The 14,091-nt window shown below is 46.7% G+C and overlaps 2 protein-coding genes across 2 annotated transcripts in view; both read right to left on the reverse strand.

Annotated features, from left to right (window-relative positions):
• The window catches only part of HIRA (histone cell cycle regulator), a 378,609-nt gene that overhangs the window by 142,324 nt on the left and 222,194 nt on the right, over positions 1-14,091 (reverse strand). The gene's annotated exons all lie outside the window — the stretch shown is intronic.
• Positions 5,892-7,926, reverse strand: CLDN5 (claudin 5). The gene has a single exon (XM_083418423.1). The coding sequence runs from the start codon at positions 7,761-7,763 to the stop codon at positions 7,098-7,100; it is 666 nt and encodes a 221-aa protein (XP_083274549.1). The 5' UTR covers positions 7,764-7,926; the 3' UTR covers positions 5,892-7,097.

The raw sequence follows: 14,091 nt of genomic DNA on the forward strand, positions 1-14,091 counted from the left end.
CGCCCTGAGCCCAGCTTCAGCTGGGGAGGGCGGGGTATAAATAGAATTTATTATTATTATTATTATTATTATTATGGTAACACAGAGATGGGCTTCTTCCACCAGTGGTACCAGTGCTGTGGAATGCCCTCCCCTGCTGAAATAAGAGAAAATCTATTGGAATTGGCAAACTCCTGGCAGTTATCTTTCCACAAGGGCCAACACTGATGTCGAAATCCAGCATCTCCTGAGCTCTGCAAATGCAGCTTTCTCCCAATTAAAGTGCTGAGTGTTTGAGGACTGGGACATTCTCAGGGAAACCAAAATGCTTGTTTACAAAGCTATTGCAGTACCAACCTTACTGTATGCTTGTGAAACATGGACCACTTATAAACACCATCTCCAACTCCTCGAAAGATTCCAAAAGGTTCCAAATTTTTTTACACATCACTTGGGAAGACAGGCAACTAATGCCAGTGTACTGGAAGAAGCAAAGATCAGCAGTGTCAAAGCAATGATTCTTCAACATCAACTTCGTTGGACTGGTCATGTTGTGTGGATGCCTGATTATTGTCTTCCAAAGCAACTACTCTATTCAGAACTTAGAAATGGAAAGCGTAATGCTGGTGGGTCAACAAAAGAGGTTTAAAGACTGTCTCAAGGCAAATCTTTAAAAATGTAGTATAAACACTGACAACTGGGAAACACTGGCCTGCAAGTGCTCCAATTGGAGAACAGCCTTTACCAAAGGTGTCATGGGCTTTGAAGGCGCTCAAACTCAGGATGAAAGGCAGAAAAGTGCTAAGAGGAAGGCACGCTTGGCAAACCTTCACCATGATCAAGTCCCACCCAGAAACCTATGTCCCCACTGTGGAAGGACTTGTGGATCCAGAATTGGCCTCCACAGTCCTTCATGGTTTCACTGTTAAAACTGTGTTCATGGAAGACAATCTTACTCGGCTATGAGTGATCGCCAAAGAAGAAAGAAAAGAAGAAGGTGGGGACAGTGTCCCCATTTGCCCTGTTGGGGATGCTCAAGCGTGGGATAGTGGTTGGCAGGGTCAGAGGCAAAAATGGGCAAAGCAATAAATGCAAATTTTAACTCTGTACCATAGGCTAGTTTCTGTGCGCACTAACAACACCCTCTCTATTCTCCCTCTAGGCAAGGAAGAGGCAAAATCAGAGTTCATGGAGGCAATTCATGGCACTTGAGGTGTCACACATAGACAGTGAGGGTGGGGCCAGATAGAGAGTCATGGAGGGCCACATTAAACTCCTCCCTCAGACTGAGGTCTCCCATCTCTGGGTTAGATGGTCAAGTCTCCAGCAAATCCGTTGACACGTTAGACAGTCAAGTCTTCCGCTTCGAGAAACACAGACCTCCTTAAGTCAAACGGAGCTCATCAGGAAAGGTTTCCCAGGGTTCGGATACTGAAATTTATTAGTTAATTGGGCCATTAGCTAAAGTGGTACTTCAGGTTAAGAACAGTTTCAGGTTAAGAACAGACCTCCAGAACGAATTACGGTAAGTTCTTAACCCAAGGTACCACTGTAGTAGAATGTGTGCTTTTATACAAAATGCATCTCTGGGTTATTTGTGGGGCCTGCCTGGCGTTTTTACATGAGTAGAATGTGTGCTTTTATTTAAAATGCATCTCTGGGTTATTTGTGGGGCATAGGAATTCATTCTCTACCCCCCAAAAAATATAGTCTGGCCTCCCCAAGGTCTGAGGGACAGTGGACCGGTCCCCTGCTGAAAAAGTTTGCTGACCCCTGGATAAGAGTTTTGGAGGTTGCAGGCACAGGATGGGGAGGAAATCAGGTTTTGCTCGGGAAAACAAATCAGGTAATGTTGTGTACAGCAATGTGAAGCCTAGGTTGAAACACAGGATTGCGGGGGAAATGACCTCATTGTGCTTCGAGCTGCTAATGTGTACATGCCTTTAGTCTTCAAGGTGCCGCAAGGCATTGTGTATGTTTATGGTATCATTGTAAGCTACTTTGATTGTGTTATGCTATATAAAAAAAAACCCATGCAATGCAATTGTTAGCTTAGAATGGGGTGGAGGGGCCTGGAGTATTCTCCAAAGAGCAGATGCACGGCAAATACATCTGTGGACAGGAAGGGGAAATAAATGCTGCCTTAAACATCCTGCTGCAGATGTGACTGAGCGTTTCCTTTTCCTCTTTGCCTGCTGACTGGGTAATTTCCCCTTTGTTGACCCTGCCAGGTTTGAAGTAGATTTGCTGTGGGGTTTCATCTGGAGGGTCTGGTCAAAATCCATCACTTCAATAATAATAATAATTTTTTATTTATATCCCGCCCTCCCCAGCCGAAGCCGGGCTCAGAGCGGCTAACAACAATAAAATAATACAGCATTCTGAATTCAGTTCATTATAAAATCAGTTCAAATCAAATTAATGGCAATCATTGGGCTAGAGTTCTGTGAAGAATTACCAAAGGAGGGGGTCAGGTTGTGCCTTGGTGGAAAAGCTCTGTCTTGCAGGCCCTGTGGAAAGATGTCAAGTCCCGCAGGGCCCTAGTGTCTTGTGACAGAGCGTTCCACCAGATCGGAGCCACAGCCGAAAAAGCCCTGGCTCTAGTTGAGGCCAGCCTAACCTCTCTGTGGCCCAGGACCTCCAGGATGTTCAGGAGAATTCAATGGCTTTGAAAGACGATTAGACAAATTTGTGGAGGGAAAGGCCATCGGTGGCTACTAGCCATGAAGACTAAGCTCTCTGCCTCCACAGTCAGAAGAAGAAGAAGAAGAGTTTGGATTTGATATCCCGCTTTATCACTACCTGAAGGAGTCTCAAAGCGGCTAACATTCTCCTTTCCCTTCCTCCCCCACAACAAACACTCTGTGAGGTGAGTGGGGCTGAGAGACTACAAAGTGTGACCAGCCCAAGGTCACCCAGCAGCTGCATGTGGAGGAGCGGAGACGCGAACCCGGTTCACCAGATCACGAGTCTATTGCTCTTAACCACTACACCACACTGGCTCTCAGAGGCAGCGATGCTTCTGAATACCAGTCGCTGGAACCCACAGGAGGGAGAAAGTCCTCTTGCTCTCAGGTTCTGGTTTTGAGCTCCCCACAGGCCACTGTGAGAACAGGATGCTGGACTAGATGGTCCACTGACCTGATCTATCAAGGCTCTTCTTATGTTCTTAGAAATACCAAACAGGAAGATGTCTTTATCTCGTCTGGCATGAAGTGGAGAGGCATGGAGTGAAACAGGAAACTGACATTTTTGCAAAGGATTTCTCGCTTGCATTAATAATATTTCGTTTGATTCATTTATCAAAGTATTTATTCACCACTCTTTCGCAAAACATCGGGGTAGTGGGACATGAAAACATTTTAAAGCAACAGGAAGAGATCATTAAAGGGACATTTTTAAATAATTGCACAGGCCTACCAGTAATGAAGGATATAGAATTGTTTGAAGGGATCACAAAGGCCATTCAGCCCAACCGTCCATCTGCCAGTGCAGGAAATCGAATTTATATGGCAACCCTACTTGTGAAATCCTTCTCTAAGCACGGGTTTCCATGAGTGCAACAACTGCATTAGATTCCACCAGGGAGCAGCATTAAATCTACCCTTGTGTTAATGGACAAAGAATGTTGAATAGTCCTGGTTATTAGTTTTTAACCTCAAAAATTCACAGCTTATTTTTCAGTAAACCACTTCCAAGATGCCCCTGTTCATGCTAATCTCTTTTTCTGTACTGGGTTGCCAATAATGTGTGTGTGCGTGCGTGTGTATAGTGTAAAGAGAGTGACAAATAATGGTATGACTTGGCTCAGAATCTCAGCAAACACCTGTGTGTGTAACCAACAAGAGCAACCCTTCATGGACCCTACACCATGAAAAATGATGCCTCTCTGGAAGACTGTCTTGGAAATTGTCAGTGATGTCTGAGCTTGTGGCAGGTGATAGAGGAGGATCCAAATCTAGTAACTCATAAGAAGCCAGTGCCTCAAATTTACTGCCTATCCATTTCACTGGATGACCCAGACTTTGACAACGAAGGGAGAGAAAGATGCCGAAATTTCCACTTAGAAACACAGGCAGCTGCCTTGTACAGAGTCAGACCATTGGTCCACCCAGCCCAGTATTGTCTATATTGACTGGCAGTGGCTCTCTAGGGTTTCGGACAGACTCTTCATAGAATCAGAATTGTAGTTCAATCCCTGGAGACGCCAGGGATTGAGCCTGGGACCTTCTGTATGCAAGACAGATGCCCTACCACTGAGCTACAGTCCTTCCCCCACTTTTCTGCATGCCTAAAATCTTATCATGCCCACCAGTGGTCTCTCCCCTAAACTGAAAACTCCCAAATGCTTGACTTTCTTTATCGGACAGGTGCTCCAACGCTTTTGTCATACTGGTCGCTCTTTTCTGTATATTTTCTACTTCTGGCACCATCCTTTTCAGCCCAAGGCAACCTCTGGTTCCATCTGTCTTTTGCAGGGCTACAATGTTCATCAACCCCATCTAACACAGCCTGATGAGAGTTGTAGTCCAAAACAACTGGAGGGTACAGTCGTACCTTGGTTCTCGAACAGAATGCGTTCCAGCAGTCCATTTGACTCCCAGAACCATTTGAAAACCAAGATGTGGCTTCTGATTGGCTGCAGGAGCGTCCTACAGCCAATCGGAAGCCAAGGAAGCTGCGCTGGATGTTTGGCTTCCGAAAATAGTTCGAAAACCACAACCCTCACTTCTGGTTTTCGATCATTCCGGAGCGGAAACGTACGAGTTCCAAGGCGTTCAGCAAGCAAAGTGTGACTGTACCATGTTGGGAAAGACTGTATTAAGGGATAAGACATCTATACTGTCCTGAAGTCACGACCTGCTGCCATATCTGTTCTTTTGGATAGATTTGTAGCTGTTGCAGCAATTCGCTGTAGCAATTTTACTCAGCGGAAACATTTGCTCCGTTCTATGCAACTTGTTTTCTTGTAACATGCATTCAAACTTGGAGTTTTAACAATAGTTTCCCTTCTGGCATTTGAATCATACGAAAGAAAACCCACCTTTTCCTGGAGGAATTGTGCCCCGGCACACAGAGAAAGGCATGTGAACAACAAAAGAGATGCCAGTTTCATGCCCTGAAGAATCAGACCCACAGAGGTCGGTTGGCGGCTATTAAAACCGGAGCGTTGAGCTTGCAGCCCACCCGCCCCCACCCCTGCCGGATTTGAACTAATCTCCTTGCACCGCCAAGCAGGGCTTTGAAACTAAACAAATACTCAGCACCCAGAATGAAAAACAACTTGAGGCTGAGGAAGGCTGGGCTAAGTTTCAAAAGAGTCGGACAGCAGCCACAAACACACACAAAGGTTGCAGAGGAAAAGCATTGCTCTCTCTCCTGCTAGCCTACTCTCAAAATTATGTCTTAAACCTGTTAGGACATTGACAGGCAACCTCTTTTACTTGAACATTCATCCCCATTTGTTTGCAAGGAGGGTAGAGGACTTTGCGTCAATGGGAAAGTACAATTCCAGAGTCTCCCATGCATTTTCCTATCAGTTTCCTGCGCTTTTTGCACTTTCGTCTAGCTTGCAAGTTTCCCGTTGGGACAGTGGTTGGCCACTGTGAGGACAGAAGGCTAGACTACATGGGTCATTGGCCTGATCTTCTAGGGAAGTAGGTTTGTTGCCCAAGGAGACCTCCCATTTGATTATCACTGCGCGACCTGAACCTGCCTGGGCATGACTGGATCCCACCCCAAAATAGCCACAGTCTGAAAGTGCCTTTAGCCCATCTGGGTTGTTCCTACAGAACTAAAGGAAGCAGACCAGGCAGCAAGGAAGACAAAAGGAACCCAATTCGGCTTCAGGGTCACTTGGTAAACATGAGCAGATACGGTTTCCCTCCTTAAAAATGACCAAAAAACCACCATGCAGTTGTAATATTTATATAAATATACACAATATATAAAACAGTTGACGATCTTGGATTCCAAAATACTGCTCAGGACAACAGATTAAGTTTAGGTTACAAAACGGTAGAATCCAGTACCAGTCTTGACTCCTGTGTCAACCCCACTGAAATGATCAAAGCTTATGCAAAAGCAAGGCTGTAAATTAAGAGTGCAATGTAAACGGAAAAAAAGAAAAATTGGGAATTGAAACCTTGAAAAACGGATTACTTGACCAGACTTTTGGAACCGGGATGGATGTTTTATTTAGAGGCAAAAATACTGACACGGTCATTAATAAAAAATAAATCCAAGTGTGAAATTCTCTTCCTTATCACACAGCTTAATAGTTAACAACATACACTGAAATGTGTTTTTAAAAAACAAAGCCCAACACTTTTAAGGCAGGTGTGTAGGGAGGAAATCTTACCCTATGAGTGCCCTGCCCTTTGAACACAGGGGAGCTCTGAGCCTCAAGCCAGCCTTTGCACAATCCCACTGAGTTCACATCTGGCCGAACTGAGACCACTTGGGATCACAGCCCTACTCCAGTTTTACTCCAATTCGATGCAAATTCGAGGAGCCATTAAAAAAACCAATTCTAAAACGATCTATTACTCCTGCAATGCTTGCTCAGCGTTTAATACCCGGCGAATCCCTTTGGATCATTTGAAACAGTACAAAACGAGGCAACCCCCCCTCCCCAACCCGGAATATTTACAAATCAGGATGACTTTCCCAAAGCTAACCAAACACATGATCTTTTTCTTTTCTTTTTTTGCCCGGCTTGATTTAGAGTGCAAATTCTCCCATTTACATATAATTTAAAAGAAGCAGACCGCGTGTGTGTGTGTTCCCACCCGAAGCTTCCAGTTCAGAAGCGACGCCACGAAATCGATACAATTTGGGGGTCCAAAAAATACCCGCCCCCCAAAAACCCAGAGGAGTCCTAAATGCAACGGAGAGTTCCTGGGCGCGATTCCTTTTCTTCGCAAAAGAGAGTTTTCTTGGGAAGAAGAGACAAAAGCCGTTTAAAAGGGAGAGGGGGGGGGAGCGCTGGTCTTCTGCCAAGGCGATCGCCCCTCGGAAGGTCGACGGCGAGGCCGAGAGACGCGCCAACGCCGCCGCTCCTCCCCGCTGCACTGGCTCCGACGGCCGCCGTCGAAGTTCCCCTGCCGGGGCCGCCTTCAGACGTAGTTCTTCTTGTCGTACTCCCCGTTGGAAGTGGCGGCGTTGGTGGCGGGCCTCCTGGGAGCCGAGTACTTGACGGGGAAAGCCGAGGGGTCTCCCTTGCGGGCGCAGGAGCAACAGATGAGCGAGCCGCCCACCATCAGGAGCGCGGCGGCGGCCCAGCCGAGGTACAGCGCCGCGCCCATCTCCCGCTTGCGCGACGACGGCACCGAGGGGTCGTAGAAGTTGCCGATGACGATGTTGGCGTACCAGCAGGGCGGGATGAGCACCAGCAGGCCGCAGGCCACGAAGAGGCCGCCGCCCACCGCCGCGATCAGGTCCTTGGCTTTGCCGGGGCGCACGCAGTTGGTGCACTGCGCGCCCACCACCGTCACCAGCAGCGCCACCAGCCCCAGCAGCGCCCCGATGACCATCAGCGCCCGCCCGGCCTGCGTCTCGGGGCTGAGCGCCAGGATGGAGTCGTGCACCTTGCACTGCATCTGGCCCGTGCTCTGCACCACGCAGTTCATCCACAGGCCCTCCCAGGTGCTCTGCGCCACCACGATGTTGTTCTCGATGAAGGCCGACACCTGCCACATGGGCAAGCCGGCCACCACGATGGCCCCCAGCCAGCCCAGCAGCGACAGCGACAAGCCCAGGATCTGCAGCGCGGCGGACGCCATCCCGGCGTCTGGCCTCGACGGCGCTTCTCCAAAGACGGGGTGGGATCTGACCTCTGGATCTCCTCTCCTCCGATCAGCCCGGGTCGCCTCTTTCAGCCTTGCTTCTCCTGGCGTCTCCTGCAAGCCCGCTCTGCCGCCTGAGTCTCATGCAGAAGCCGCCCCGACGTGCCTCTTTATAGAGGCGGCCGCGATGCCCGGGCAGGCGGACCCTGGCTGCCCCCGCCGGAGGGCCTCCCCCGCCCAGGCGCGCCGTAGCCAATCGGGAGAGGGCAGCGGCCCCCTCGCAGCCAATGAGGGGGCTGCGAGGCAGCGGTTGAAACAGGGCAACACAAAGACGCGTGCGGGTGACTCACGGTTCGACGGGGCGGGAGGGAACGGAAGCCGCTCGCCGCCCGCTCCTCATCCCCTTGTGACTGCGGTGGGGAAAGGGGGCCATGGGGCAAAGGTACTTCCCAGGGTTTAGAAAAGAAGGAGAAAAAGAAGGGGGGAGGTTCCCTCTGTGCCAGGGAGGTCGCTTGCGTCCCGTGTGAGACGTGCGCCAGGCAGGAAGAAAGAGAAGAGAACCCTGCCAGTCAGTGTTGGAAATGCAGCAATGGTCTGACTCCGTATAAGGCAGTTCGTCTGTTCTTGCGAAGACTAGAGTCCAAAATTACCTGCTTGCACCAGTGGGGAGAAATCTTTCCCTCTGGGAAATAACTTACCTTTTTAAACACTTGGTTTAATTTACAGTGGTACCTCAGGTTACATACGCTTCAGGTTACAGACTCCGCTAACCCAGAAATAGTGCTTCGGGTTAAGAACTTTGCTTCAGGATGTGAACAGAAATCATGCTCCGGTGGCGCAGCAGCAGCAGGAGGCCCCATTAGCTAAAATGGTGCTTCAGGTTAAGAACAGTTTCAGGTTAAGAACGGACCTCCGGAACGAATTAAGTACTTAACCCGAGGTACCACTGTATTGTACAGTCATCCCTCCGGTTACAGACGCTTCAGCTTGTGCGTTTTTGGGTTGCGCACTGCGCCAAACCCAGACGTACCGGAATGGGTTACTTCCGGGTTTTGGCGCATGCGCAGAAGCGCTAAATCGCACCTTGCACATGAGCAGAAGCACTGAATCGCAACCCCCGCGTGCACAGATGCGGCACTGCGGGTTGCGAACGCTGCAGGTTGCGAATGTGCCTCCCGCACGGATCACGTTCACAACCCGAGCATCCACTGTATTCCTAGACTGCTTTCCATTCAAAGCAGATTACAAACAATAGCATTAAAACAAAATACTGATGTGGAAGTGTGTAGAACAATATTTAGGGTTGGGATTCGAACCACTGACCTTCCAATCGGCAAGCCCAAGAGGCTCTGTGGTTTAGACCTCCAGTGCCACCTGCACCCATGAAACAACAAAAACTGATGTAGGAATGTGGAGAACAAAATTTAGAGTTGGAAAAATGAGAAATGCATAGTAACTAAAATTGACAGATCTGTCCATCCCTAGTTAGTAAATAAGTACTAATTATTGGAACCTTTTAATGAGGGTGAAAGAGGAGAGTGCAAAATATGGTCTGAAGCTCAACATCAAAAAAACGAAGATCATGGCCACTGATCCCATCACCTTCTGGCAAATAGAAGGGGAAGAAATGGAGGCAGTGAGAGATTTTACTTTCTTGGGCTCCATGATCACTGCAGATGGTGACAGCAGTCACAAAATTAAAAGACGCCTGCTCCTTGGGAGAAAGGCGATGGCAAACCTAGACAGCATCTTAAAAAGCAGAGACATCACCTTGCCAACAAAGGTCCGTATAGTTAAAGCTATGGTTTTCCTGGTAGTGATGTATGGAAGTGAGAGCTGGACCATAAAGAAGGCTGATCGCCGAAGAATTGATGCTTTTGAATTATGGTGCTGGAGGAGACTCTTGAGAGTCCCATGGAGTGCAAGATCAAACCTATCCATTCTGAAGGAAATCAGCCCTGAGTGCTCACTGGAAGGACAGATCCTGAAGCTGAGGCTCCAAGACTTTGGCCACCTCATGAGAAGAGAAGACTCCCTGGAAAAGACCCTGATGTTGGGAAAGATGGAGGGCACAAGGAGAAGGGGATGACAGAGGACAAGATGGCTGGACAGTGTTCTCGAAGCTACCAACATGAGTCTGACCAAACTGCGGGAGGCAGTGGAAGACAGGAGTGCCTGGCGTGCTCTGGTCCAGGGGGTCACGAAGAGTCGGACACGACTAAACGACTAAACAACAACAACTAATTATTGGTTGTTCAACCAAATGTTACTCTTCTGTTAGCCTTTATCTTTTGCCAGACGGTACTTAAGAGTTACTGCAGCAGAGGAACAGAAGGCAAAATTGTTTTAAGAACACCTAATCCCCATTGACTATCAAGGAAGGCGGGGGATCATGAAAGGCAAATATTGCATTTAGTAAGCATCTCCCTCCCGTCGCTTGTTAGGACAAACTCTTAGATCTTTCAAGATGTATCACTTTGGAAGATGAAAAATATACAGCCCAAGTGAAGTTTTGTTACTCAGCCCTAAACCAATTTAATCCCACTGCAACTCATCAAGCAGAATCAAGTGGTGATATTATAATTCTCTATACACATCTACTGAGAAGTAAGTCACTTTGTGGTTTTTCTAAATATCTTTTTCCATTTTACAATATTCAACAATAACTATAAATCACACACAAATCCAATAATGTTTTCTGCTGCCTCCCTCCCTCCTCTTCTGCGTTTTCTTATTTTTCTATCAAATTCTTACTGCATATCTTTATTTTTCCTTTTTACCCGTTTATCCTTTTTAATTCCCTCAGCATCCTTACTGCTTGTGTTTATATCAATCCTGCTGATGTTTCTAATTGTTTACAGTTTGTTTTCATATGTATTCAATAAATTTCCCCTATTCTGCTACAAAGTATTTATCATCCTGATCTCTTAACCTTCTGGTAAGTTTCGCCATCTCTGCGTATTCCATCCATTTTAGTTGCCAATCGTCTCTTTTTGGGGTCGGTTCCTCTTTCCAGTTTTGTGCATATATCATCCGGGCAGTCGTGGTAGCATACATAAATGTTTTTTCCCCTGATCTTTCAGCACCCCTTCTCCAAGTATACCTAAAGGGAAAGCTTCTGGTTTTCAAACAAAAGTTATTTTAACACCCCCACCCCCCAATTCATTATAAATCATTTCCCAGAAGGCTTTTGCAACTTTACAGGACCACGACATGTGAAAAAAGTACCCTCTTTCTTTTTACACTTCCAACATATATTGGATTTAGACATACATTTTTTCCAGCTTGCTAGTCATCAAATACCATCTATACATCATCTTCATGCAGTTTTCTTTTAACGCATAGCATGCTGTAAATTTTACATCTCCTTTCCAAGATCTTTCCCATGCTGCCATATCAATGTTATAAGCTATATTGTTTGCCCAATGTATTTCTCCCTGGCTTAGGAGAAGTGAAGTTATCAGGTGTGTGCATATGTGATAGTTTTAAAATATTTTTAATGGTATGTATATGCTTCAGATAAGTTTTTTTGTTTTTAATGGTTTGTAAATGTTTCAAATGTTTATTTTATTTTTAATTGCATTGTTTTCATAGCCTGGTGTTTGCTGTCCTGGGTGCCTTTGGGAAGAAGGGTGGGGTATAAAATTGGGAGTGGTCTCCATTGTTACCCCCACTCAGAACAGACCCATTGAAACTGAGGGCATAGCTAACTTAGAGACATTCCTTTCAAGGGGTTTACTCTGAATGGAATTTAGTTGGAGGCAGCTCTTAAGAAATAAATAATCACACTAAATAATCACACTATTTTAGGGAGCCAGCTAGCAGGCGGGGCCATTACTTACATCATAGGAGCCTGCACAATACAAAACACTGTTGCTGTATGCAGGTTGTTTTTTATTTGTTTTTTATCTTATATTTTGAAATGTACATTGATGTTTTTTTCCATCAGTTCTTTTGGGGCCCCCCAAGAGAGTGGAGGAAGGGACGCAGGTTGCGCTGTGGGTTAAACCACAGAGCCTAGGACTTGCAGATCAGAAGGTCGGCAGTTCGAATCCCCGCGACGGGGTGAGCTCCCGTTGCTCGGTCCCTGCTCCTGCCAACCTAGCAGTTCAAAAGCATGTCGAAGTACAAGTAGATAAATAGGTACCACTCTGGCGGGAAGGTAAACGGCATTTCCGTGTGCTGCTCTGGTTCGTCAGAAGCGGCTTAGTCATGCTGGCTACATGACCCGGAAGCTGTACGCCGGCTCCCTCGGCCAATAAAGCGATATGAGCGCCGCAACCTCAGAGTCGGCCACGTCTGGACCTAATGGTCAGGGGTCCCTTTACCTTTAAGAGAGTGGGGCCCTAAGCTATAGCTTGTTTAGCTTATATGTAAATCTGGCACTGTCAGCAACAGACCCTCCCAGGAATTGGGGCCCTGGCAGTTGCGCAAGGATGTCTCCATCTGACGTTCAGCCAGCCCTCTGATCCATATGTCTGTACGACAAATGTTCCACCCTTCCCTATGCAACTTTCCTATGTGTAATTAATTATCAGAAGTATCCCCCCCCCCCGTTATGACATCAACACACACACCCTGTCTGCCTTAAAACACCTGCATTTTCACTCTGTGTTGGAGGAATTACAGTATACACTTGGCACTAATTATCTGACTCTCTAGTAAGTCTCAGGACAGAGGCTGGTCTCCGGTTGCTGCCAGAGGCTTCCTGGAACGAGGCGATGCAGTTGTGGCCGTTGGTTTACTCTCTGTGAAGAGAACAATAAAGCCAATTAATTTTCGTGGACCTAATTTTTCTAAGATGACGAGGAAGTTTGCGTTATCCTTAAGCGGTATAATCCACCCCTTCTTGGTCTGAAAAAAAGAGCGATAGTAAAATGATCTCGGCAGAGTAACTCTGCCCTCCATATTAACTTCATTTGAAACAACAACAGCATAACAATACGTATATTTATTTAGATCATTTGCACCCCACTCTTCAGACAAGAAGAATTCCATAGTGGCTTACATGTAATGTAATATTAAAACAAGACAGTTCCTGCCATTGGGCTTATAACCTAAAAGGCATGACATACAAGGCAAAAGGGACATGGAGGGAAGAGGAAAACAGCAAACTCAGGCAAAATAGTAACTGGCCACATTTACATGTCAGTAGAAGCCAGGAACCTTGATATATTCCTGGCTTGAGGGAAACAATTAGTTTCTCCATCAACATATATGCTGTATATAGTTTTGTAATCTTAATTATATTTGTTGGTTATTTTGTGGTTGCTGTTTTCTCTGCTTTTGTTTTTTAATTAATGTAGCCCCTTTTTCTTTTTTTCTATTGTTTTCATTTACTTTTACAACAATGATAATCTCAACAAAACAAAGCAATAAATCAATAAATAAGCAAGCATGGGGGAAAGTGCCCCAATTAATACTTTGACCAGAAGTGATGTGCTCTTGAATTTCCCAGCTAAACATTTGCAATGTGCTTGATTTGCCACTCCTAAAAAAAAGGAAATACTCAAAGTGTCGGTACATGTAACCGCAATGGTTTCTTTGGTGGGAAGAGGGAAATGACTCCAGCAACATGTCGAGAGCACCAGCTTGTCCATCCTTGCTCTACAGGTATTAATTAACTCAGCAAAGCCTGGTAGCTCAGGTGGTAGAGCTTCTGCGTTGCTTGCCCCAGTATCTCCAGGTGTGGATGGGTGAGACTGCTGCCTGTAGCCCTAGAGAGCTGCTGCCAGTCAGTGTAGGATATACTGAGCCAGTCTAAGTGGTGAAAAAGAAGGCCAAGGACTGCTGGACAGTTGTCCAGTCAAAGGCGACTATTGGGTTGCGGCGCTCATATCGTTTCAGGTCGAGGGAGTCGGCGTTTGTCCACAGACAGCTTTCCGGGTCATGTGGCCAGCAGGACTAAACCGCTTCTGGCGCAACACGACACTGTGACGGAAACTGGAGCTCATGGAAACGCCGTTTACCTTCCCGCCGCAGCGGTACCTATTTATCTACTTGCACTGGTGTGCTTTCGAACTGCTAGGTTGGCAGGAGCTGGGACAGAGCAACAGGGACTTACCCCATCACGGGGATTCAAACCACCAACCTTCAGATCATCAAGCCCAAAAGGCTCCGTGGTTTAGACCACAGCGCCGCCCGCGTCCCTGTATTCTAAGTGGATCCAATGGGCAGTCTCTGTAGAAGGGAAATCCCTATGTTCCTAAGTTAGTTTTATTATCACCCCTATGTTCCTAAGTTATTTTGCCCACATGTAAGTCATTTTTTTGGTATTTCTTTGCCATGTTTAAATCCGCAGATGACAAGATTATAATTGAAAACT

Source organism: Podarcis tiliguerta (assembly GCF_965153285.1).
Source record: "Podarcis tiliguerta genome assembly, chromosome: 16".
NCBI classification, from domain to species: Eukaryota; Metazoa; Chordata; class Lepidosauria; order Squamata; family Lacertidae; genus Podarcis; species Podarcis tiliguerta.

What these genes read in the sequence shown, in the direction of transcription:
- CLDN5 (XM_083418423.1), bottom strand. Translation starts at nt 7,763, where the DNA reads ATGGCGTCCGCCGCGCTGCAGATCCTGGGCTTGTCGCTGTCGCTGCTG.